The following is a 26,781-nucleotide window of genomic DNA, read 5'->3' on the forward strand; positions in this document are numbered from 1 at the left end:
ATGAAAATAGCTGCTAGAAACCCGGAAAGAAGCCGAGCGGATGAAAGGCTTATATGCAGTCTGAAAAAGAAAGCCCTTGAGTGCCAAGATGACTTAGAAAAGTCTGAGGCCATTCTAGCAAAAGCCTGAGCTCAATTAGCGGAAAATGCAAAAGGTCGGACACAGTTTGTGCAACAACTGAAGAGAAAGTATGAAGGGACAATCACCGGCTTGAGAAGAAAGGTAACTACTCTCGAGAATGAGGCAGCCAAGCAGGCTAAAGACTTCAAATCTGACAGGGAACACTGTTATAATTTGATGACTCAGATGGAGGAAGGAATACAACAATTGAAAAATCAAAACCATCACGACACTCAGGTATTAGAAGCTAGGAATCAGCAGATAGGGCGATTGCTTCAGGAAAAGGGCAGAATCTGAGAGAGGATTAAGGCCATTGCTGACTACATTACTGTAAAGTACCAAGCATGCGAGGACATGACTCGTACCACCTTCTTCACTGCAGTGATGACTTTTGTTCGCCAGATAATGAGTGATTTAGGGTGGCTGCAAGGGGATCTCGCATATAGGCCCGCGGCGAGGCCGAATGATGTCCCACGGGCCCCAGGAGCATTAATATATTCCTAATTTTCACTTGAGTCTGTTTCTGTTGGAGTCTGTCAGTTTATTTCCGAGTCTGTATTTTCTTTCTATCAGAGTCTGTTAGGCGATTCTTGAGTCTGTATTGTCATCTTGCTATTAGAGTCTATTGATTTCCTTTTCAAGTCTGTTAGTTTTGAGTCATTGTAATCAAAGCATTTGCTTTTTATGAAAATTTGAAAATCCCAAAATATTTTGTTATTTAATATCCCCAGAAGTATGCCCGGTCTGATTCATGTGGGGTTATGATACGCAGGAAATCTCCATAGGATTTGACCATAACAAAAAAAAGAAGAGAAAAGCCGGAATGAAGCATGCAACCGTTGCGAAACATGTAGAAATACATTTAATTGTATAGGTGCATCACCCCAATGTGCGATTATCTGCCTGTTATTTGTTCCAAACTAACCGTTTGCTGATGTTATAAGCAGTCCAGGTTTTATAGAAAGGTTGTTGGTTTTGTGTTAGTCTAACTTCGCATCCATACTCACGAGGTCGAAAGGAAGCATTGAAATGTCTTCAGAAATGACTCTGCCAACAGTTCCTATTGCGGATGAGAGTCCGATCTCGGACATCCCAACCTTAGAATCGGCAGTTGCCGAGGAAAACATGTTACTGCGTCTCCGCATGATGGAAATGTGGGACACTTGGGAAAATGGAAGAGAGCCACCAAGCACAATCCCAGGATTCCCCGAACTCTTTCCTAGAGCAAGCGGTACCTCCAACATCCCCATAAACTACCCAAACACACCACTAGGACACCCAACTATCTCGGCCCATTTTGTGGGAACACCTTCTGAGGTTCGCCCCTAGGTGTTAATGTCTGGTGTAGCCTCAAATATCTTCACCGCTCCACCTTGCTCGGCCACGACACAGCCTACACTGCCCAGGCCTGGTTTTGACCCCTTAGCTTTCACCTTCCAAACACCCATGTTCCCAATGGAACCTCCTCAGTTTCCCACTTATACTTACTCTCAACCACGCCGATATGAACTCACTGTGGGGCAAGAAAATATCACCAAAACTCCTGATCAAGAAGAGATTGCGAAGAAGATGAGGAGTGTGGAACAGAGTTTCAAAAGCATACAGGGCTTGAGTGGACAGAAAAGTGTATCCTATTCCAACTTATGTATGTTCCTTCATCTGCATCTACCATTGCGATTCAAAACCCCAAAATTTGTGAAGTATGATTGACACTATGATCCTATTGCTCATCTCAAGAGATATTGCAACCAGCTGCGAGGAGCTGGTGGGAAAGAAGAATTCCTCATGGCCTATTTCGGAGAAAGTGTGGTCGGCATCGCATCTGAGTGGTACATGGACCAAGATATATCCCGCTGGCACATCTGGGATAACTTGGCTAGAGATTTCGTCAGGCAGTTCCAGTACAACATTGATATTGCTCCAGATAGGAACTCATTGACAAACTTGAAGAAGAAATCCTCGGAAAGCTTCCGAGAGTACGCAATTAAATGGCGTGAACAGGCCTCCAGGGTAAAGCCTCCGATGGATGAGATTGAAATGGTCACAGTTTTTCTCCAAGCTTAGGAGGCTGACTACTTCCAAAATATGATGTCCGCAATGGGTAAACCGTTCGCTGAAGCTATCAAGATTGGCAAAATGGTGGAAAATGGGTTGAAAATGGGTCGAATTCTAAGCCAATCCGCCACCAGAGCTACCTCCCAAGCCATTCAGGGTGGGTCTGGAGGAGTGGCGAAGGGCAAGAAAAAGGAAGAAACATCCATGGCAGCGTTGGGGGCAAGAAAACATCGTGCTCCCAGATCCTTTTTCTCAGAAAGGACCTCGCAACACTACTACCCCCACCAAGACGTAGCCTATGCTCCTCAGCCATACCCGGCCATGAATACTCAACCTTACGTCCGGCAATAACAACAAGCCAACCGGAACCAAGCTCCATTTCCTAGAAACCAGCCTCCTTACCAAAACCACTACAACCCCCGGCCTTCACAAAACAATTTCCATTCTCGTGAAGCACCCAAGAGGCCAAATTTTACACTAATTGGCGAACCCTACTCCAGCCTGCTACCAAAGCTTGTTCAAATGGGTCTGCTATAGCCTGTTCCTCAAACCAGGCAAAACCCAGCATCACCCGCTTACAGAGCCGGTACCCGATGCGCCTATCACTCAGGGGCAGAAGGGAACGACACGGATGACTGTTGGACTTTGAAGAGAGCCGTGGAGAACTTGATAGAACAAAGGAAGATAGTGCTAAGGGATGAAGATATTCCCAATATGACTAACAACCCGCTGCCGGCCCACAACAATGGGCCGTTAATCGGAATGATTTGTGAGGACAAGGAATTTGACCCGGCATTGAAGGCCATCATTGCCATCGCTGATATAGAAAAGAAACCAAAAGCTACCCTGGAGAAAGAAAAAGGGGAGAAAAAGAACAAAACCACCCCTCCAAAGTTAGAAAAGAAAGTTGAAGTTGAAATTGGGGCAATGCTTCCCAAAGATGTTGTTCTCTATGTCCCTCGAGGCCGCAAAGAAAAGCAGATGACTTTGAGTCCTCCCAGGAGATTCGAGCTGAATAAGACAACCCAAATGTATGTGCCCAAGGAAGTTTATGTGATGCGAGGGCCAATTAATCCACTAAGGCTGAGTGAGCCCGTGGTTATTGGCCCCGCAACACAAAAGCCCATGACGGATCCTACCGCTGTGCCCTAGAACTACAACAAATCAGTGGTGACTTACAATGGCAAAGAAATCTTGGGAGAAGTTCAAGAAAATAACCCGGATGAAAAGTATTTCAATTTGGAAGAGGTGAACAATGCCACTAGAAAGCGCTTCCTATCTAAGAAGCCCGTGAGTGCCGAAGAAGCGGAGGCATTCTTTCAAAAGATGAAAATGGCAGATTATGAGGTGATCGACCAGCTTCAAAAATCTCCCGCACAAGTCTCCTTGTTATCTCTGTTGATGAACTCGACCAAACATCAAAAGGTATTGATCAGAACCCTTAACGAAGCATATGTGCCTATTGAGACTTCAGTAGACCAGTTGGAGAGAATGGCCGAGAGATTTTTCGCAATTAACCAGATCCCCTTCAGTAAAAATGACTTTTCCCCCAGAAGGGGCTGCACATAACAAAGCCCTGCACCTGACAGTCAAATGCGAAGGGTACTACGTGAAAAGGGTTATGTTGGATGGAGGCTCCGGGGTAGACATTTGCCCACTCTCAACTTTGCAGCGTATGGAGATTGGTACCGAGAGAATCCGACCCAACAATGTCTGTGTACGTGCCTTCGATGGTATCAAAAGGGACACAATTGGAGAGATTGATCTGATTCTGACCATCGGCCCAGTAGACTTTGAAGTAACCTTCCAGGTTCTGGACATGGACACATCCTACAACTTTCTTTTGGGTAGGCCGTGGATCCATGCAGCGGGGGCTGTACCCTCTAATCTTCACCATATGGTGAAGTTCGAGCACGAGGATCAAGAGATTGTGGTCCACGGGGAAGATGAGCAATCAATTTATCGGGACCCATTAGTCCCGTGTCTTGAAGCAAGAGAGGGGAGTGAGCACATAGTCTATCAGGCCTTTGATATCGTGGTCGCTGATCAGTGCGAAGAAGGAAAACCTTGCCCTCAACCCTTCCTTTCTAATGCATCAATCATGGTAGCCAAAGAAATGATCAGGCACGGCTACAAACCTAGGAAAGGGCTTGGGAAATTGTTGCAAGGAATAGCTGAACCTATCACTCTGACCGCCAGTGAAAAGTTCTTTGAGGTAGGCTTCCGACCTACTCCAGCTGATGTAAGATGGGCAGATGATAGAAAGAATGATGGTTGGGTCTTGCCTTAGCCAGTGCCGCATCTGTACAAAACATTTATCAAGCCAAAATACAATGAAGAAGAGGAACAGAAGGCCTTTACAGCCGAAGAAATCGAAGAAATCTGTGGGGCCATGAGGAAGATACAGTATGAAGCCCATATGGTTCAATTAGGGGAAGGCACAAGCACCGCTGAGGTGCTGTATATGGTACCTAATGCCAAATTGCAGAATTGGAAGGCTACACCATTCCCAATCAGGCGGGAGTCCCGGTAGACCTGTCCTGCCACTTTTTCTGCATCACGAGTTATTCCAGGGTGTAACTCGGATGTTTCCTTTAGTTTCCTGTCTTTTAATTTCCAATTTAACCCTTATTATCTTCAAATTAAATGAAATGAAATCAATATTTCATCGTCTATTTCTCTTTATTCTTTCTGATTTGGTTATTTTTCTCTTTTATTTCTTCTTTCAATTCTAATAATGTGGCTTTAAGTAACATGACATGCGGACTTCATGACCAGATCCAAACACGCTGTCTAACTATGAAATAATGAGCCAAGAACCAGAATATGATAAAGAAGAGGCTTTTAGGGAAATAAATCGGGAATTGGAATAGTTTGAGAATAAACCTAAGACGAACTTGAATGATACTGAGCCGCTTAATTTGGGTAGTTCTGAAGAAGTTAGGGAAACCAAGATAAGCATTCACACAGATGAGAAAACCCAGGACGCATTGATCCAACTTTTGTTTGAGTTCAAAGATGTGTTTGCTTGGTCATACGATGACATGCTAGGACTAAGTGTTTATTTGGTGGTTCATAAGTTGCCAACTTACCCCCATTGTCCCCCTGTCCAGCAAAAGCAAAGAAAGTTTAAAACCGATATCAGTGACAAGATTAAAGAAGAGGTCACAAAACAGTTGAAAGCGGGGGTGATCCCAGTGGTTCGATACACCACATGGTTAGCCAATTTAGTTCCAGTGCCAAAGAAGGACGGGAAAATTCGAGTTTGTGTGGATTATAGAGATTTAAACAAGGCAAATCCCAAAGATAACTTCCCTTTGCCGAACATCCACATCCTTGTTGATAACTACGCCAAACATGAGATACAGTCTTTCGTGATTGTTACGCAGGATATCACCAGGTGTTGATGGATGAAGAAGATGCAGAAAAGACAGCTTTTACCACACCTTGGGGTACATACTGTTACAGAGTCATGCCATTTGGTCTGAAGAACGCCAGGGCAACCTACATGAGATCCATGACTGCCATTTTTCATGATATGATGCACCAAGAGATAGAGGTGTATGTGGACAATGTAATCATCAAATCCAAAACTCAGGACGACTACGTTCGGGACTTGAGAAAATTCTTTGAGCGGTTGCGCGAATATGATTTGAAGCTGAACCCAGCCAAATGTGCATTTGGGGTACCATCCAGCAAACTTTTGGGATTCATAGTCAGTCGGAGGGGCATCGAGTTGGACCCAACAAAGATAAAGTCTATTCAAGAGTTGCCTTCTCTAAGAACCAAGAAAGATGTTATGAGTTTGTTGGGAAGATTGAACTACATCAGCCGATTTATTGCTCAGTTGACATCCACGTGTGAACCCATATTCAAATTACTGAAGAAAGATGAGGAAATCAAATGGACAAACGAGTTCCAAGAGGCTTTTGATAAAATCAAAGAGTATCTGTCGAATCCGCCGGTATTGGTCCCACCTGAGACAGGGAGGCCTCTATTCTTGTATTTGACAGTCTTGGAGAATTCTTTCGGCTATGTCCTCGGGCAACATGATGTGACTGGAAAGAAAGAGCAGGCCATTTACTAGCTGAGCAAGAAGTTTACCAGTTATGAATCCAACTACACTTTATTGGAAAGAACTTGCTGCGCTTTAACGTGGGTCGTTCAAAAGCTGAGGCATTATTTTAAAGCTTACACCACTTACCTCATAACCAGGTTGGATCCTTTAAAATACATATTCCATAAACCAATGCCCACTGGGAGATTAGCAAAGTGGCAGATCTTACTCACAGAGTTTGACATAGTCCATATCGCTCGCACGACAATGAAAGCCCAGGCGTTAGCAGATCATTTGGCTAAGAACCCGGTTGATGATGAATACAAACCTTTGAGTACTTACTTCCTAGATGAAGAGGTAAATTCAATTGAGGCATTATCTGAAGACACCCATGCTTGGAAAATGTTCTTTGATGGGGCGGTGAATGCAAAAGGTATCGGAATTAGGGAGATCTTGATCTCACCCACCAGCCAGCATTATCCAGCCACAGCCCGGCTTCAATTTTTCTGCACAAACAACACCACCGAGTATGAAGCCTGCATTATGGGTATGAACATGGCAATCGACAAAGATGTCGAAGAGTTGTTAATCATGGGAGACTTAGATATGATTATCCGACAAGATCAAGGAGAATGGGAAACCCGAGATGTCAAGCTTATTCCTTATAGACAACATGTGGAAGATCTTGGCAAGCGATTCAAGTCAATAGAGTTCAGGTACATCCCTCGTTGCCATAATGAACTGGCCGATGTGCTTGCTACTTTGGCCTCGATGCTGCCATACCCAGGCAATGCCCATAATGATCCCTTGGAAATCTAAATCAGGGAAAGGCATGGCTACTGTAATGCAGTTGAGGCAGAGCCAAATGTTCAGCCATGGTATCATGACATCAAAAGATTTTTGAAAACCAAAGACTACCCCGAGCAAGCCAGTGGGGACAAAAAGAGAACCATTAGACGGCATGCAAGTGGTTTCTTTTTGAGTGGTGATGTCTTGTACAAAAAGACCCCAGACCTCAACTTGTTAAGATGTGTTGACGCTGAAGAAGCGGTAAGAATCATGTATGAAGTACACACAGGAGTATGCGGACCCCACATGAATGGGTACGTTTTGGCAAAGAAAATCCTCTGAGCGGGCTATTATTGGATGACCATGGAAAAAGACTGTTTAGTTTTGTTTGGAAGTGTAATCAGTATCAGGTGCATGGGGATTTGATTCATGCACCGCCCATAGAACTGCATCGCATGTCAGCACCTTGGCCATTCGTCGCCTGGGGCATGGACGTCATTGGGCCAATTGAGCCAAAAGCCTCAAATGGGCATAGATTCATATTGGTCTCCATCGACTATTTTACTAAATATGTTAAAGAAATCACTCTCAAATCTGTCACCAAGAAAGTTGTGGTAGACTTCGTGCACTCTAACCTCATCTGCCGTTTTGGTATTCCTGCAACTATCATTACGGATAATGCTACAAATTTGAATAGTCATTTGATGAGAGAGATATGCAAATAGTTCAAGATAACACATCGGAACTCTACTCCTTATCGTCCCAAAGCCAACGGTGCCGTTGAAGAAGCAAATAAGAACATCAAAAAGATTTTGAGGAATATGATTCAAAGTTCCAGGCAGTGGCATGAAAAGTTGCCTTTTGCATTGTTGGGGTATTGCACTACTGTGCACACATCGGTCGGAGCAACCCCGTACCTTTTTGTTTATGGCACTGAAGCCGTAATACCCGCGGAAGTTGAAATCCCTTCTCTCTGGATCATTGTGGAAGCTGAAATTGGAGACAGTGAGTGGGTCAAAGCCCGCCTGGAGCAGTGTACCCTGATTGATGAGAAGCGAATGGCCGCAGTCTGCCACGGGCAGTTGTACCAACAAAGAATGGCCCGTCTTACAACAAGAAAGTGCGGCCTAGAAATTTTAAAGTGGGGCAACTCGTTCTGAGGCGTATTCTTCCCTATCATCAGGAAGCAAAAGGGAAATTTTCTCCCAATTGGAAAGGACCATACATCATCAGAAAGATATTGCCCAGAGGAGCATTGTACTTGGGAGATATCGAAGGAAATGATCCCAAGGCAGCTGTGAACGCAGACGCGGTAAAAAGGTACTATGTCTAGTCCTTCTGCAGCAATAGCACTATCCGATTGGGATGACGAAGTCTTTCATTATCGCTACCCCAAACACTCCAATCCTTTTGCTAACCCTTTGAGCCGATTACTTTTCTTTCATTACCCTCTTTGGAACTCGAAAAAAAAAGTAATAACAACAACAACAACAACAACAACAACAAAAGCAAAATGTTTTCCTGAACTACGTTTGACTTGATTCCGAAAGGATACGTAGGCAGCCTCTCTCTAGGGTTCAGTCACACCAAAACAAAAATCCAATTTTCCCCAAAAAGTGAAATAGGGGCAGATGATGTAATGGTGTGGTGATGATCCCGCACGAACGGTTCCAAAGTTATAATGCGATCCAATTTTCTTTTACCCGAACCTTGTCCAAGTCCTTCTGATTAATCGGCAAAGGCGTCGAAATTAGAAAACACAGTTGCTTGGATCTGATACAGTCAAAATGAGAGAAATAGAATGAGAGAGTCTTATCGGTGAAAACCTACGGGCACCATAAGGCGGCGGTGAGAGGAGAAATTGGAAATGCGAGAGCCTGGTTATTGAAATCTCGTAAAGAGCACTATCAGGCGACGATGAGAAGAGAAATGAGAGAGGTCGATTTGTGAAAACCCGCAAAGGGCGCCATCGATCGAAAAGAAGAAACCCCTTACCACCATTGGCACTGAAAGAGTCCTGGTAAGGTTTCTCAATTTTAAAACACGGGTCATAATGGGTTTATGAGAAGTTGGATATTTGTGCAGATCAAGCATCCAGTCCAAGAAGTATGTCATGTCTATTGAAGTCTGTATGCACTCCAGATAAGCCCTTCTTTCCTCCCCGAAAGGGACACTTCTCCTTAAATTCACTTTCTTGTCGTTTGTTTACTTTTCTTTGAATCCCTTTCGGTCTGACTCATTTCCGAAACTAATACAAAGAAAAGGTGGCAAGATTAGTTTTACAGGGTTCTGCTTAATAAAGTCGAGTCCAAAGAAAAGTACCCAGCCTTAGCGGGTGCATCAAGTCGATCCCGACTGGCCATGATGGCTGATGCTCTGAAATCAAAATTATTGAAAAGGAAAAGAAAGCCAAAGGCAAAAGCCCTAAAGGCAGAATAAAGTGAAAGGGTCGAAGCCCCACGCGGGCGAGCCGTCATGAAATCTTAAAAGTTGAGTCCCTTGGTTTGAAAGATAGATCAATCTTCAGAAAACCACCAAGCAACAGAGGTTATCAACAAAGGTTCGGGCCGAGATCGAGTGATCGAGACAGTCAAGGCCACAAAACCAACCACCATTTCAAACTAACAATTGTTCTTTGTTTAAAATTGAAACAGGTGCAGCCCAAAAGAAAGCTGTGTGAAAGCTAGAAACAGCTTCGCAGTAACAATCAATCCAGAAGGGAAGTTTTCCTCCAAAATTCTTTCCTGCATTTTATTGAAATAAAAAAAAATAATAAAAAAAAAGAGAGAAGAAAAGAAGAAAATCCAAACAAAATGATAGCTTAGATTCCCAACCTCAATCTTTTACGTCTTTTTCCAACATTAGGGCTCCAATCCCTGAGTTGATGCTTTTTAGACATAGGGCCTCCATTCCCTAGTCGTCTTTTGCCAACATTAGGGCTCTAATCCCTGAGATGATGCTTTTTAGACATAGAGCCTTCATTCCCTAATCGACTTTTGCCAACATTAGGGCTCCAATCCCTGAGTTGATGCTTTTTAGACATAGGGCCTCCATTCCCTAGTCGCCTTTTACCAACATTAGGGCTCCAATCCCTGAGTTGATGCTTTTTATACATAGGGCATCCATTCCCTAGTCGCCTTTTACCAACATTAGGGCTCCAATCCCTGAGTTGATGCTTTTTAGATATAGCGCCCCCATTCCCTAGTCGGCTTTTTGCCAAACATTAGGGCTCTAATCCCTGAGTTGATGCTTTTTAGACATAGAGCCTCCATTTCCTAGTCGCCTTTTACCAACATTAGGGCTCCAATCCCTGAGTTGATACTTTCTAGACAAAGGGACCCCATTCCCTAGTCGCTTTTTTGCCAACATTGGGGCTCCAATCCCTAAGTTGAGATTTTTAGATATAGAGCTCCATTCCCTAATCTTTCCTCCTAAGGACACACAATCCTTACTTTATTGTTTTCAATAGAGAAATAATGTAGGTTTTGGTTACAAATAACTCACGAAATTTTCCTAGTGAAAACTTCGTTCATTTGTCTGTTTTGGTGTCTGAGCAGGTTTGACCTCGAGGCGCAGGCTTCGAGGTGACCAAAAGAATGAGTCTCAATCTAGAACAAAGAAAAGAAGAAAAAGAACAAAAAATAAAGAAGTGAACTCAAAATTTGAAACGGAGAAGGATGTGGACTGCTCAAGATATGATTGAAGTCACAAGCTTCACATGTCCCGCCTTGATCTAAAGCTGAAGAATAAACCGGTTACAGCTGACGAGCATCGAGATTCAGATCGGAGTCTGCAACAAGATCTAGCCAAGACTCAAGATCAAGCTTCAAGAGATTTATAGATAGGAATCTTGTAACTCGTAGTTGATAGGTTTAGCTATCTTAGTTTTTGATTTTCCTTTTGGTGTAATAAGGGGGTCAGCAAGCAGTAGCAACAACAACAGTAAAATCACAGCTCCCGGTAGTCCTAGCTATCAAAACTTTCAGAACTACACTGACCTGATTCCTTTATAGCCAAGGATATGTAGGAAACCTTTGAAGCAATGTTCAGTCAGACTCTTTTCAAAAATGCTTCTCATGGAGTGTCAAACGGGCAAAAATCCCTCGTTATTGCTCATTTTATCTTTGCCCGAAAACCCTTCGTGTCTCCGAGCAAAGAAGGGCAGCTGTGAGCACGTAATTTTTGCCCTATATGAAATACTCCTATAAAAATCCCAAGAAAATAGATTTGTTTAATTATTTACCATTTTAGGAATTTTGTAGAATTTTATTTAATTGTTTGCAATTTTGTATACGTTTAAGTTTTATTTAAATCATGAAAAATACCAAAATATCACGCATTGCATTTAAGATTTAATTTTACATTTTTAGATTAATTGGTAAATTAGTGTTTTACAAAAATGAAAAATCATGAAAAATAACTAATTTTTGCATTTTTAATTTTGAGTTTCGAATTTTGGTAGTTTTCCTTTTAGTTTGGTATTTAATTATTTGTGGTAATTGATATTTAGAGTTAACTAATTTAATTTAGTAGGATAATTTGTATTAGGAATTAATTTAGGTTTTATTTTTAATTTTAAAAAAAAGGAGAAAAAGAGTTTTGAAATAAATAAAAGGAAAAAGAAGAGAAAAGAATTGAATTTTGGGCCAAAATTTTAAATTCCCCAAGCCCAAATTGATTAACCCGTCCACACCCGGTTAAAAACCAGCCCAGACCACTCCATACCCGGTCCGCACCACTAAATGACCAAACGACGTCGTTTCCATTACCCTTTGATCAGGACCGCTGATCTTAATTGATCGGACGGTCCGGAACTGAGCCTTATCCCATATAAAATTGTCCGAACACTGCCCCCAACTCATCTCCTCTACCTCTTTCACTTTCAGAACACTCCCCTAACTCTAAAAGCGCCGCCTTAAAATTCCACCATCTCCGGCCGCCGGCGCCACCACCAATCCTCACCAAAATCACACCCTTGACTCCTATCCACCTCCCCGTCCCAAATCTCCAAACAACTCCTCTCAAATCTGTCCAGAATTGCTAGGATTTTAGATCTAAGTTTGAAACCCTAGCGCTGCTATGAATTTCCATAGTTTCTCGCCGGTGGCACCACCACCAATCAGCCCCAAACTAACACAAAAGAACCCCAAGCCTTCCTCGTCCCAAATCTATCACTCTTTTCCCTCGAATCACCCTAACTTTTGTCGAATCTTGAATCGAAGTTAAAGCTCTAAAAGCCTAAAATCAGAATCTCTTGAATCTGTGGCATGCATAACATAGGCTTCCAGTTTTCCGAGTTTTGAAATTTGATTCAAGGCAAAATTAATGCTGTTCGCTTGTTCTTGACAAAGAACAAGCGATTAGCATCAATTTTGTTTAAATCAGGGCATCCAGAAGTGTTTATTTGAGTTGGTAAGTCCTCCTTTCTCTTATCTTTTCTGTCCATTTTGTTATTTCCCCACTTACTCCTCTTCCTTTCTTCTCATTTTTCGTGAGTAGACTGAAAATTGACCAAGGTTCTGAACCTAGGCTTTCTTTTTTTCTGGATCAATCCATGTCTGTATTTGTTCTGGTTGTTTTTCTGTTTCCTTTCAACTTTTAAACATTGCTTTATTCACTCGTCATGCTTAATTGTCACTCATGACGCAAAGCTTCTGATTTTTAGTCGCATGATTAGTTTAATTAGATGTTGTTGACTTGGTAATATAGTATTCTAGCTCATTATTTGGTTTAAATCAGTCGTTTAATTTAGATTTTGGTTTTGAAATCATTTAATTGGTTTCTTCTTCTGTTTTTCATGAATTACCAAATGGATTTTCCCATTGGCTTTGGGCTTTAGGGTCATTTCTGACCTATTCTCAAGGGAAGCCTGCTCAATTGGGTTTAAGCTATTGGTTCAACTTGACCCATGAGGTAGGCTGGGGTAATTGACAGGGGTTTAAGGGTTAGTTTGGGGAATTTAGGTAAAGAAATCTTTAGTAACTGATTTAGGAAGCTGCCTAGAAGGTGGGGAATTGGGACCTGTTTTGAAAAACTGATTTTAAACTAAGGATTCAATAGCAAAAATCAAAATTTGAAAAGGGGTAAAGGGCAAATAACTTGACTCATTTCTGCTGCCCTAAAGCTCCCTATAAAAGGCATTGTTTCTTCACTCTAAAGTCAGATTTTTAGAGATTCAAAATTCTGAAAAACTGAAACGGATGAGTACCTTCTTTTAAGAAAATGCTGAAAATAGTTTGAATTTCTTCTTGATTTCAAGTTCTAACTTCATTGTGATAAGTCAGAATGTTAAAGGATTAATAGAAATCGAGCATTTGGGGTGTTGAAGGAGTTGGTTCAAGAATCTAAAGCTTGATTCGCTAATTTTAGCACTATTTCATTGCTAGTTCTGTGTTAGTTTCTGCTGCTGCTTATTGCTGATTCTTCACTTCTTAGTTTCCTGTTTTCATCTCCAGGTATTTTTGGCACTATGGACATAACTTAAGTGTAGTATGAAGTTTGGATCTGGAAATATGATGAAAACTGATGTTATTTGTTGTTGAATCTCATTTCTTTTTCTTTAAATCTCATGTATGACTGTAATATTTAGCCTTGGAAATGCTCTGATTAGTATGTTGATCATGAATAGGATGTCATAGTATGAAATCGAAGTTGTAAGTGGTTTGTTTCTTCTGTTTAGTTGTCAGTTTTGTATGAAATTGGCTATAGGTGAAAGAAATGCTTTGGTTTGTATTGGCAGTAACATTTAGATTGGTGTTGAATTGTTTGCTAGCATTTGAATGCTATGTGGTTAAGTCTGATGTTTTGCATTAAGTGTTGATGTTAGGTATTCTGTTGAAAGGTCTTGGTTAAGGTTTAAAGCTCAATGTAATTGCTTGTGAGTTAGTTTTAGGATTGTATTTAATTAAAAAATGCACGATTTTGCTTCCCTGTCATTTAGTATCGGAATTCGTGAATAGTATCTACTTTAGATTTGCAATATAGCTTTTGTAGTATTGAGAGCAATAAGTTCTTCGTCTTCTGTAAATCATAAAATGTGACCACATTACTTGAGCTTTTTATCAGTTTGTCATAAGTATATTGTTTACCTTGAGCTTGGGGTTTTAAAGTCATTTGGAGAATCAGAATTCTTTGAGCATGAATGTAGTGTGGTTTGTGAATAAGACTGGTTTTATCACATTGCTGCTTGGGCTTAATGTTGTTGGCCCAGCATGTGCTGGACTTCCTTTCTCGGCAGGCCTGTCTTTGATCTGGGCTTCAGGATAGGCCCATGTTGCATTCTCATGCCTGTTCAGGCTATTGACAATTGGTCGTTAGGCCCATAGCCAGCTTAGATTCCTTCAATAATCAAATGTGGGTTCTGTTACTACTAGTTTCGTGGCTATTAAAATTTAGATTAGCTTGGTTTAAAAGTGAATCAGAAATTCCATTAGTCTTTTAATAAATTGATTAGATTCTTAAAGTAGATTTGAGGCGTGTCATATTAAGTAAGATATAGTTATGGCCCTTAAAAGCTTTTGTTTGAACTCCTTTAAAATTGGATCGAGGCGTGCTGTGCCAAATAAAATTTCCAAATGCATGGCCTTCGCTTAATTAATATTTAAATCCTTATAAATCGAGGCGCGCCATTTAGTTGAATTTCCATGGCCCTCGCAAAGTTGAAAATACGTAGTTGCTTTAGGCGCGCTATTTAAAAAAAAATTACTTTCCTAAACTTGGGTGTGCATTTCATGTGACCCAAATCCAAATCTCAACAATGTTAAATAAAATATGTCGCGAACTGGGGGTGCATTTCATGTGGCATGGTTCAAAGACGTGTTTTAAATAACGTTGAATCTTCCTAAAAATAATTTAAAAGCGGCTAACAAGTTAAAAGTATACCATAGGCTAAAACATGTATTAAAATCAAATAATAGGCTAGTTGTAATAGTTTAAGTGACCGTGCTAGAACCACGGAATCCGGAGGTGCCTAACACCTTCCCTCGGGTTAACAAAATTTCTTACTCAGAATTTCTGGTTCGCAGACTTCAAAAGGAAAGTCAAAATTCCTCGATTTGGGATTTTAAAATAAACCAGTGACTTGGGACACCAGAAAACAAACCATCCTAAGTGGCGACTCTGAATAAAAAATGAATAAATAATCCCATGTCGAATAATGTCACTTTAATTGGAAAAACCCCCTATATATACCCTCGAGTGTGTAAAAAAGGAGGTGTGACAGGGAATACCTTCATGCATTTTAGGCCCAAAACACAAGTGTGAAAGAGCAAATAATAGGTTAAAATCCCCACTTATCAACTCCCCCAAACTTAAACGTTTGCTTGTCCTCAAGCAAATAAGATAATTCTCACCTCCACTAAAACAAAACAGAAGGATATTTCAGCTGCCCTAATGCGAATCAAACATGCATCAATTGGGACTAACAATTACCCTTAACACAAATGAATTATCAACAACACACAACCTTTTGAATACCATAGTTCTAGTGCGACACAAGAACATCAAGAGTTGACTTAACTCACCAAAGAAGCTCGCTCTACTATGTAGGTCATTGTGGAACCCAAATTCTTCCTCCGCTACTCTCCATAAGCAAATTTCACTTTAGATTGTTGCACTCAAAACAAGGATTGTGTAGAAGTACGCTCATCTCTCTCAAGACAATGTCACAAGTCCAGCTTTAAGTACCATAAGCTTGCCCCTTATGTAAATCACCACTAATGTAAGCTCACTCAACACGAAATCATATAGGGCTTTTGCGGGAATGTAATGAAGGTCTTTGGATCAAGGTAGGACTTATTGGCATATGATGGTTTCATCTTTCCTTAAGAACTCCATTTTCTCATTTCGGCTCACACTTTCTTAACTCTTTAAGTCATTTTATTCTTCCTTAGGGGAACTAGAGAGACATACTATCACTTTTATCATTTTTCTCCTTTTTCTAATCATTCCATGCCTTTCATCGTTACTTTCATTGAATCCCTTCACTTTTCTATCTTATTCACTTTCTTTTTGACTTTTTGGCATTTATTTCTTTTCTTTTTGCCTTCCTTTTTCTTCATTTTGTACCTTTTATCACTTTCACATTCCTCATCTCTCTCCCAAACATATAATTTTGCCAATTGTGAATGCTAAGGAAAGATCGAGTGCCAAGAGAAGGTCATTATAGAGCGGATAAAGGCTTGTATCATGGTTATTGAGAGAAAAAGGCTTCGGCTCAACAGAGTGGACTAGGGATATAGTATTTGGTAGGCTATTGATGCTTTCAAGTTTCAAATTGGATCAAGGAGAGCCTAAAATCTTTTCTCAAGATGAGCTACACTTAGCATTTCGCCTAGACAAACATTCAGGGCAAGTTCTAGACTTATTGGCACGAGACTTGGATTTGCAATTCAATACCTCACCTCACAAGTTGTTGGATTGTTAAAGAGAATAGAGTCGAGGGCCCACAACAACTGTAGCTAAGATTGAGTATCACAAATGGATCCAAGAAGCCACTCGATGATTGTTTAGTCAACACTAGAGTCTAAAGGCCACAACTAGAAATATTCTTTGCCAATCAACTTGTTTCTAACCATAAGGTCGACGGTAAATGTGGTAGGCCCAAGTGAAGCTTGCCAGAGACATTATTATTCATTACTACTATTTAAACAAAAACATAAAGAAAACGGACATAATCCCTTAAGAAGGTTTTCATGCCATCCATCGTCGGGAAGAGCCACCCGGTTCACACAACATCCACCTTGGAAAGAGCCGTGGCATTAAGAAAACCAAAGGCTTATTATCCAGATAAAATGTAAAAAGAAGATAACATCTTAACAAGAAACTACTAAAGGAAATAATAAGCTACGAAGTAAATTACGAAAATCAACTAAATATATACAAAATTGAAGTAAAGCGAATATTTACATAAATGAAAACGAATATATACATCAAATGGTAAAAATATATACATACCAAATGTGAAAGTAACGAATATATATATACCAAAAGTAAAATAAAAAGAAGTAAAGATAAAGAAAAATAGTCTCATAGTTATTACATACCAATGTTATCCAATTATCACCAAATCAAAATAGACCACCCCCCAAATAAATGATAGCATTATCCTCAATGCTAATATCAAAATAAAATTAGGGAAAGGGTTAGAGAGTAAAGAAAACTCCCTATGTGGTCTGTATCGGAACCGGCACATGAGTGGGGTCCTCGTACTGCATAGGATCAGCAGCTCCCTCCGGGTCCTCTAATTGGATCTCCAAATCTGGACTAGGGGACCACGAAATTGGGGAGCATCTGGATCATCTCTGCAGCAGTATGTGTAGTGGCAGCCGGCTCCTCAGACTGGCCAGCTGCTGGTGCCTCATGCTCTGATGCCTGTGCTGCTGTGACTTGTTCCTCCAAGAGAATGTCCAGTGGGATATCTCCAGCCGAAGTAAACCTCTCTACCTCATTCTTCAGCTGCTCCACTGACTCCTTTGCGGCTCGAGTCTTCTTCATCTTCTTCACTTACATGCCCAGATCCTTGATGGCCTTTCCATGTTTTTCCAAAGTGTTCAGGATCTTCTTCTGGTTGTCCAGGAGCTTCTTTTGATTGTCCAGAAGCTCCTTCAACGACTCCTCCACTGATGGAGGTACCTGAGGCAGTGCAGGGGCTGACTGCATTGCTACTGCACTAGATAAGATAGACAGCTTTGATGTAGCTACCTACATCCAGTTGTTAATGCTGGATAGTGTTTGAGAACCCGTAGTGCAATCTAAGGGTAAGTGGAAGAAGAGGGCACACACAATGGCATAGTTATGGATGGCGCGGATGAAGGAGGAGGTATGGCAACTGTAGATCCCCCTGCTATGGAAGGCTCTAACCCGATGGCTACTACCCTTGGCTCTTTAGGCTGACCAATGGAGATAGCGGCTTTACCCTTTACTTTAGGGTTGTCCGATCCTTTGGTGCTATACTAGGAGAAAGGCTTTTTTGGCTTTGGCTTTGTGTCATAGATCTTCTTATCAACTCATTGGTCCTCGAAATACATGGTGAGGAAGTTGGGGTAGGGGTAGGATCTTTCTTCCTTTCCAACTGCCTTCGTGATGTGATAGTACACGAGGTTCCCCACATTGATAGGATACCCTGCCATGATGGAGGCTATAAAGACACACCGAGTGAGTGGGAGGACATTGTCATGCTGATACGAATCCATCCGGCTGCACACAAAGGTGGACCTCCCCTTGGCTTAAAAGCTGAGGGTGTTTCTGTATATTGGAACTCCAGCTGTGAGCCATGCCGGTGTCGTCCCTGGGGCTAATATCTCCGCCAACCATGGACAGGCTGCTTCATCAAGTGCTAGCTTCTTTAAGTATTGCACGACTTCCACATCCTCGAAACCGACATATTTATTCAACGTGTCGCCATCAAACCAGATCTTCAAATTGCGGACCTTTGTCACAGTTGTGCCCTTTTTGATGTGGGCAATGTTTGCATAGAACTCTTTGACGAGGTATTCATTAGCATCCAGAACTTGGCTAGTGAACCATTTCCATCCTATTCTCTCCTCAAATTGCCTTTTGACATTTGGATTGTGGGGAAAGAGGTCTCTCTCTATGAACTGTCTCTCAAGGGTGAGCGACCTTTGGGGCCACTATTCTCGAAACTTCTGATAAGCTAATTAGCTCACACATCTATCAGCCCACACCTCGGTATTTCTAGATCTGGCCAACCTCTCCCTCCAATATTGGTGTCACCCCCTCTCCCGTCATCTGGGACCTCATCATCATCATCCACAGCAATAGGGGTAGCTGGTGAAGCCGGAGTTGTAGCAAGTAGGGAAGATGATCCTGAAGCCTCACTACCTTCCTCTAAGCTATCAGACAACTTAGAAGAGGAGGTAGGTTCATCTTGTAACTGGAATTTCCCTTTGAACTGTGTGGGGACATGAGTTGGTATAGAGTCTCCTTCCAAAGCTTCCCGTGAAGGGACATACTCACTAGTGTCTGAATGGTCTGCAGCTCTATCCGCAACTTTGATAGAATCTCTTATCTTGCCAATTGACTTTTGTACTGCTAGGGGTATTTTGGTCTCTCCTTTACCATTGCCTCGGGAGGGTTCTACCCTCCTTTTAGATGTATCACCTTTACCTCTGGAGTGGACCATTGTCTATAGCAAACAAGCAATGAAATACAGTCAGAATAAAGCTTCCAGCATATGTTCAAATAGTGCAGATGAAATGAAGATACTGATTCTCAGAATAAGGAACCGAGGTCCACGTAAAAGTAACTGCATCCGCGAAGAGCCAAACACAGACCGCAAAAAAGTAACCGTAGATGCGAAGAGGTTAGGTTTAGAATACTAAGTCTCTGATCTTGGTTGAACGAGGACCGCGAAATAATTAATGCGACCGCAAAGGACCAACCGTGGACCACATAAAAGTGACTGCGGCCACGAACTCTTAACAAAAACCAGTAAAAAGCTAGGGTATCACGGACCACGAAAAACTGAACGCGGCCACATACCCTACCGCGGACCGCGGTCGCAAAATTCAAGCGCAACTGGTACTGACGAAAACTGACAACTAGGGTTTTTACTAAGTGTTCAAAAATTATTTCAATTAATCATGCAAAGTTACTAACCCTATCCCCCATTAGGCATATAAACACCAGCCACATGTATTTAGTCATCAATTAAGCATTAATTTTAGACTATAGCTTGCATCTAACCCTAACTAAATTAAAACAAGGAGAAAAGAAAAGAAAAAGTTAAAACAAATCATGTAATTTAACATACCAGTTGTAAAGTTTTAGTAGGAAATGAACTCTTGATTAGAATGAAATGAAATTGAGAGCTGGAGAAGAGGAACAATGCTTTTTTATGCGGTGAAATGTTAGGGGTCAAAAAGTGTAAAAAGATTAAGGAGCCCCTACTTATACTTAGTAGCTAATGGAACCCACTGATTTACCTGAACAAGGCCGCGAAATTCAATCACTGTCCGCGTTTTGTTACCTAATGAAGAACAACTTCAAACACCTGGGCGCGGTCCGCATAAAAATGGACGCAGTCGCGGAATACACTGCGGACCGCCAAAATATGGGCGCGGCCGCGAAATCTGAAGGGTATTTGATAGTCCAACATCAGAGAGTTGGCGTTTTACTCTTTTCAATTACGCGTCCGCAAACAAAAAGATGCATCTACGAAATGCTCACGCGGACCGCGAAATTTTGGGCGCGGTCCGCGAACTTCCAACACTTTGCCAAATTTTTCCTTTGTCAATTTGTTGCACTGCACAACCAATTCCTAGATACACTTCACAACAAGTTAGTCCAAAACAATGTCTAATCTAAGAAGAAAATCAAAAGAAAGAAAAACACATAGGTTGCCTCCCAAGAAGCACCTGATTTAACGCCGCGACACGACGCATGTTACCTTCATTCACTTGAAATGGATCAATGCCACAATGTGGCTATCATCAACTTTACCAAGGTAGTGCTTCACTCGATATCCATTGACTCTTAAGATCTCACCATTCTTATTTTTCATATCTATAGCACCAAAAAGAGTTACATGCACCACTTCAAAGGGACCGCTCCATTTTGACTTTAGCTTTCCCAGAAACATACGTAACCGAGAGTTGAATAAGAGAACAAGGTCACCTTCTTTGAATTCTTTGTTCCGGATATACTTATCATGTAGGTACTTTATTTTGTCCTTATACAATGACGAACTGGAGTAAGCATGAAACTGAAACTCATCAAGTTCATTCAATTGCTCCACCCGAAGATTGGTAGCTACATCCCACTCTAGGTTCAACTTCTTCAACGCCCACATGGCCTTATATTCTAATTCTACCGGGAGCTGACATGCTTTACCAAATACCAACCGATATGGAGACATACCAATTGGAGTCTTGTAAGCTGTTCTATAGGCCTATAAAGCATTGTCAAATTTCCTTGACCAATTAGTCCAATTTGCATTGACAGTCTCGGATAAAATACTCTTGATCTCCCTGTTAGAGACCTAAGCCTATCTACTTGCCTGGGGGTGATAGGGGGTTGACACCTTGTGAGTGACACCATAGTTAGAGAGTAAAGTGTCAAAGGATTTGTTTCAAAAATGAGAACCCCCATTACTAATGATGGTCCTTGGGGTGCCAAACCTTGTGAATATGTTTTTCTTCAGGAAGGCCACCACACTCCGTGCTTCATTGCTGGGTAAAGCCACAACTTCAAACCACTTGGAGACATAATCCACAATAACAAGAATATAAGTGTTCCCACATGAACTCACAAATGGACCCATAAAGTCAATACCCCACACATCAAAAATGTCAATCTCAAGGATGGTAGTGAGAGGCATCTCATTCTTCTTGGAAATCCCACCGGCTCTTTGGCACTCATCACAACGCCTAACAAGCTCGCTAGTGTCTTTGTACAAGGTAGGCCAATAGAATCCACAACTTAGGACCTTTGTAGCAGTTCTCGCCCCACCATGGTGACCACTATAAGGCAAGGAATGGCAAACTTCAAGAATGCCCAATTTCTCTTCTTTTGGAACATATCTCCGGATAACACCATCGGTGCAAATTTTGAAAAGATAAGGCTCGTCCCAATAATAATCCAAGCAGTCCCGTTTGAGCTTCCTTCTTTGGTTTGAAGAGAACTCATTCGGAACAATTCCGCTCACAAGATAATTTGCCACATTGGCAAACCAAGGCATCCTGGTCAAAGACATGGAAAGGAGTTGTTCATCCGGAAACGAATCATTGATCTCAAGGCCATCATGGGGCCTCCCCTCCTCTTCCAAATGGGACAAGTGGTCCGCCACTTGTTCTAACTCCCTTTTCGGTCTATGATTTCAAGATCAAACTCTTGTAGAAGAAGTACCCACCTCATCAATCTAGCCTTTGAGTCCTTCTTACTCATCAAATAACGCGCGCCGCGTGATCGGTGTGAACAATCACTTTGGTACCCATGAGGTACGGGCAGAACTTTTCCATGGCAAAGGCAATGGCTAAGAGTTCTTTCTCAGTCACCATATAGTTGACTTGGGCATCGTTCATAGTCTTGCTAGCATAGTCTACTGGATGGAATATCTTGTTGATTCTTTACCCCAACACCGCTAGTACCACCACGTCACTAGCATCACATATGAGCTCAAATGGTAAGCTCCAATTTGGTGCGGCAATGATGGGAGTGGTAGTCAACCTATACTTGAGTAGCTCAAAAGCCTTAATGCAATCATCATTGAACACAAATGTGGCATCCTTTTCCAACAACTTGCACAAGGGGTTCACCACCTTTGAGAAATCCTTGATGAACCGAATGGTAGAACCCACATGCCCTAGAAATCTCCTCACTCCTTTTACGAAAGTAGGAGGAAGGAGTTTTGATATCACTTCAATATTTGCTTTATCCACCTCAATACCATTCTTGGAGATCTTATGGCCGAGGACAATGCCCTCCTCGACCATAAAGTGACACTTCTCCCAATTAAGTACTAAGTTGGTCTCTTCACAAAGTGACAAGACTTTATCAAGATTTCCCAAACACTCATCAAAGAATCCCCCATAATAGAAAAATCATCCATGAACACCTTGAGGAAGTCCTCCACCATATCCGTGAATATTGCCATCATACATCGCTAAAACGTAGCCGGTGCATTACATAGACCAAACGACATCCTTGAGAATGAAAATATACCATACAAATAAGTGAAAGTGGTCTTCTCTTGGTCTTCAGGTGCAATAAGAATCTAGTTAAATCTGGAATACCCATCCAAGAAGCAATAATAAGCACGTCCGGCTAACCTATCCAACATTTGATCCAGAAAAGGAAGCGAAAAATGATCCTTCGTCACTGTGTTGAGCTTCATATAATCCATGAATACCCTCCAATCGGTGACAATTCTTGTGGGGATCAACTCATTCTTGCCATTTGTAATCACAGTCATGCCCCCTTCTTTGGGACACATTTTACCGGTGAAGTCCATGAACTATCAGACATGGAGTAGACCACCCCAACATCCAACCACTTGATAACCTCTTTCTTGACAACCTTTTGCATGGCCTCATTCAACCTTCTTTGATGTTCCATGGAGGGTTTGGAATCTTACTCCAATATGATTTTTTGCATGCGAAAGGCGGGGCTTATACCCCGAATATCCGCCAATGTCCAACCTATTGCATTCTTCCTCTTATGGAGCACCGAAAGGGTGGCATCTACCTGCACGTTAGTTAAGCACGAGGAAAGAATAACATGTAAAGTGGAACAAGGGCCTAGGAATTCATACCTGAGGTGTGAAGGCAAAGGCTTCAACTCCATTGTGGGAGGCTTCTCAATTGAGGGCTTTATTGGTGGAGTCTTCTGGTTCTCAAGGTCCAAGGAAAGTTTCTGAGGCTCTTATGTATATGAACCCATTCCTTGCAAAGCATTGACGTATTCAACCAAGCCTTCCTTCTCATCCACATCATGATTCAACAACACAACTTCTAATGGGTCTTCAATATTAATCATATCACTTGTGTCTTCAACAATAAATTCGGTCGCAATATCCACAAACGAACATACTTCGCTGCTATTGGGCTGCCTCATTGACTTGCAAACATAGAACACAACTTTCATCGCCCACTCGGAAAGTGAGCTCCCCTGCTTCCACATCAACTAAGGCCTTCCTTGTAGCTAGAAAATGTCTCCCCAATATGATAAGTACCTTATAGTCACCCTCGCAGTTAAGTATTACAAAATCTGTGGGAAGTATGAATTTGTCGACCCAAACTAGCACATCATCAATGATCCCCAATGGCCTCTTCATTGTCCTGTCCGCCATTTGCATACTCATGGATGTGGGCCTTGGCTTCCTAATCCCCAATGTCTTGAACATTGAATATGGCATCAAGTTAATGCTTTCCCCTAAGTCACACAAAGCTTTGGCAAAATCGGCACTACCAATAATGCATGAGATTGTAAAGGCACCGGGGTCTTCTAGCTTTGGAGCCATAGAATATACAATGGCACTCACTTGATGCTTCATTTGATCGTTTCACAATTCATGGATCTCTTCTTTGTTACCAAGTCTTTCATGAACTTGGCATATCCCGACATTTGTTCTAGAGCTTCAACCAAAGGCACATTTATGGACAAACTTTTCATCATATCAATGAATTTCTTGAACTAATTCTCATTGTTTTGCTTTGTGAGACTTTGAGGATATGGTGGAGGGGCCTAAGCAAGGGAACCTTGGCTTTAGGCACTACCATTTCTGGTATATCTATCATGTGTTCCCTAGACGGGTTCACATCATTTTGTGTCTCCTCCATGTTGTCATCAATGTCTATCCTCACTTCATCATCCGTATTCTCATCATTCAGTTGCAACTCATTGCTTGGTTCATCATCATCTTGCACCAACACATCATCACTCACAATCTTTGTTGGATTAGAGGTACTAGCAACTCCATCCCTATCGCTTCTTATAGTAACCGTCATTGTATGGCCCGTATTGTTCTCACCCTTTGGGTGTACTACCGTATCACTTGGTAGTGCCCCATTAGGGAGAGTATTCAAAGCTTGAGAAATTTGGCCAAGTTGGACTTCCAAGTTGCGGATGGAAGTGTTGTGGGAGGCCAATTGGGCATTGGAGTTGGCATTTTTCTTCATCATTTGCTCAAACATAGATTCAATCTATCCCATCTCAGGATTGGACGAGCTAGGACATTGTGATGGACATGGAGGCGGGTTGTTAGGTTGTTGACACATCGGAGGTCTTTGAAAGACCCGCCCCAAATTCCCTTAATTATTGTTGTTCCAACCCCCTTGATTGTTATTACCTGCCCAATTACTATTATTGTTTCCACCCCAATTGCCTTGGTTTCCTTGGTTCCCCCAATTTTGATTGTTGTTGTTCCCCCAATTACTTTGGTTTTTATTATTGCCACTATTCCAATTGCCTTGTTAACCCTAATTTCCCTAATTTCCTTGTGACTCCACTGTTGTTGATTCAGAGCATTGCCCCGTTGACCTTGATAATTGTTGACATATTGCACCTCTTCACTTTGATCATCATAGACATCTTGATTGTACCCACTACCACTTTGCTAAAATTGGTCCGAATTGTTTTGAACTTGTTGATCTTGTTGCCTTTTCTTGTTGATCATCATATTCATTCATTCCATGGCATTCACTTGTTTTGGCTCTTGAACTTGTTGCAACTGAGCTTTGGCCAATTGGTTCATGGTAGTAGTCAACTCAGCTATAGCTTGGCCGTGGTCATGGAGGTCCCTGTGTAGGTGAATGACATTAGGGTCACCTTGTGGCACATTAGCTCGACTTTGCCACACCGAAGAGGTATCCGACATCTAATCAAGTATTTCACATGCTTCGGCATATGGCGTGTTCATGAAGTTCCCCCTAGCGAGTTGGTTAACCACACATTGGTTTGTTGTATTTATGCCACGGTAGAATGTTTGTTGGATTATGGCTTTGGTCATATCATTATTCGGACACCCTTTAACCATTGTCCGATACCTTTCCCAAATCTCATGAAGCGGTTCATTTGGATCTTGTTTAAAAGCAAGGATCTCATCTCTTAGTATCGCCATATGTCCGGAGAAAAGAACTTTGTAATGAACTTCTCGGCCAACTCATCCCAAATGGTGATGGAATGATTGTGCAACCTTTCTAGCCAATCCAAATCCTTTCCCCTTAGAGAAAATGGGAATGGCCTTAACCTCAATGCGTCCTCAGAAACGTTGGTTTGCTTGCTCCCCCAACACGTGTCAACAAAACTTTTGAGATGCTTGTATGCATTTTGGTGTGGAGCTCTAGTGAAGAAACCCTTTTGTTCCAAGAGTGTAAGCGTGACATTGGTTATTTGAAAGTTGCCCGTCTTAATCCAGGGCGGGACTATTGCACTTGCATAGCCTTCGTTGGGCAACACCCCGATGTGCTGCCCTTGTTGGGGGGGGGGTTGGAATATTATCATGAGGCGGTCGGCCTCTTCTTTGTGCTTGAGGTTCGGGTTGAATCTCATCTACGTTATCTTCATCTACCTCCTCCCCCAATGGCAAATTTCTGAGGGCATCATTGTTAAGAGCCATTTGGTACCTAAAAGCAATTCACACACAAATTAAAAAAACGGAAGGAAAGTAAAATAAAATACACAAATACTCAGATATATAGCTAAAACCGTCTAACACCCCGGCAACGGAGCCAAAAATTGATCGAGTCCAAGCCTACACTATTATTGAGTAGCGAGGATGGCTGATGCAGTTTTACCCAACAAGGTCGGGATCGAATCCACAAGGAGTTAATTTATTTGGAGTTAGGTTTATATCCAAGTAGAGATGCAGGTTTTGCTCTTAATTACACTTCCACAAATGGTTGGTTTTGTTTTCTACTTCTAACTCTATTCTATAGCATGCAATATTTGAAACTAATTACAATGCTTTTGTTGTAGATTTTTCAAAGGTTAAAAGGGACTAGGGTAGCGAGTTCTACCTAGGTGGATATCTAACGGGTAGCAAAAATCTAGGATAATCATGTAATTAATTGGGGTCGTAATATAGCTATCACACCAGGGTACTCACTATATACCTCTCGGTAGTTTTAGTGATTTTGTCCAATTTGGCTTTCTCATGTCCAACTGGGTATTCATGCAATACAAGTGATATTAGCTTGAGTCGGGTATTACTATCTCTAGGTTTAACCCTTTAATTGGGGATATCAATTTCTTGAGTTTACCCCAATTCCTTGTTAGTCCAGTTTTCCTAGACTTAGTCCCTC

General features: G+C 41.7%; 3 protein-coding genes across 3 annotated transcripts; 1 reads left to right on the forward strand and 2 right to left on the reverse strand.

Moving 5' to 3' along the window:
* Positions 1-6,424: 6,424 nt before the first annotated feature.
* LOC138874910 (uncharacterized) lies at positions 6,425-9,784 on the forward strand. The gene is made up of 5 exons (XM_070153705.1): positions 6,425-6,948; positions 7,057-7,282; positions 7,747-8,088; positions 8,205-8,341; positions 9,676-9,784. The coding sequence occupies exons 1-5, from the start codon at positions 6,425-6,427 to the stop codon at positions 9,782-9,784; spliced, it is 1,338 nt and encodes a 445-aa protein (XP_070009806.1).
* A 10,651-nt stretch (positions 9,785-20,435) lies between these two features.
* Positions 20,436-20,831, reverse strand: LOC138874911 (uncharacterized). The gene has a single exon (XM_070153706.1). It carries the CDS (start codon positions 20,829-20,831, stop codon positions 20,436-20,438), a length of 396 nt encoding a protein of 131 aa, XP_070009807.1.
* Positions 20,832-23,401: 2,570 nt separating this feature from the next.
* LOC138874912 (uncharacterized) lies at positions 23,402-24,032 on the reverse strand. Its single transcript, XM_070153707.1, has 2 exons — positions 23,712-24,032; positions 23,402-23,647 (listed from the first exon to the last, which is right to left on the reverse strand). Exons 1-2 carry the CDS (start codon positions 24,030-24,032, stop codon positions 23,402-23,404), a joined length of 567 nt encoding a protein of 188 aa, XP_070009808.1.
* Positions 24,033-26,781: the final 2,749 nt, after the last annotated feature.

The sequence above is a fragment of the Nicotiana sylvestris genome, chromosome 8 (assembly GCF_000393655.2).
Source record: "Nicotiana sylvestris chromosome 8, ASM39365v2, whole genome shotgun sequence".
NCBI lineage: Eukaryota > Viridiplantae > Streptophyta > Magnoliopsida > Solanales > Solanaceae > Nicotiana > Nicotiana sylvestris.

Excerpts from the sequence above, each read along its gene's own strand:
- LOC138874910 (XM_070153705.1), top strand. The coding sequence starts at position 6,425 with ATGCCCACTGGGAGATTAGCAAAGTGGCAGATCTTACTCACAGAGTTT. Across the intron at positions 8,089-8,204 it reads ATGAGAAGCGAATGGCCGCA|GAAGCAAAAGGGAAATTTTC; the intron begins GTCTGCCACGGG and ends CCCTATCATCAG. Across the intron at positions 8,342-9,675 it reads AACGCAGACGCGGTAAAAAG|GTGCAGCCCAAAAGAAAGCT; the intron begins GTACTATGTCTA and ends AAATTGAAACAG.
- LOC138874911 (XM_070153706.1), bottom strand. The coding sequence starts at position 20,831 with ATGTGGGCGTTGAAGAAGTTGAACCTAGAGTGGGATGTAGCTACCAAT.
- LOC138874912 (XM_070153707.1), bottom strand. The coding sequence starts at position 24,032 with ATGAAGCATCAAGTGAGTGCCATTGTATATTCTATGGCTCCAAAGCTA. Across the intron at positions 23,648-23,711 it reads ACTGCGAGGGTGACTATAAG|GGGAGCTCACTTTCCGAGTG; the intron begins GTACTTATCATA and ends ATGTGGAAGCAG.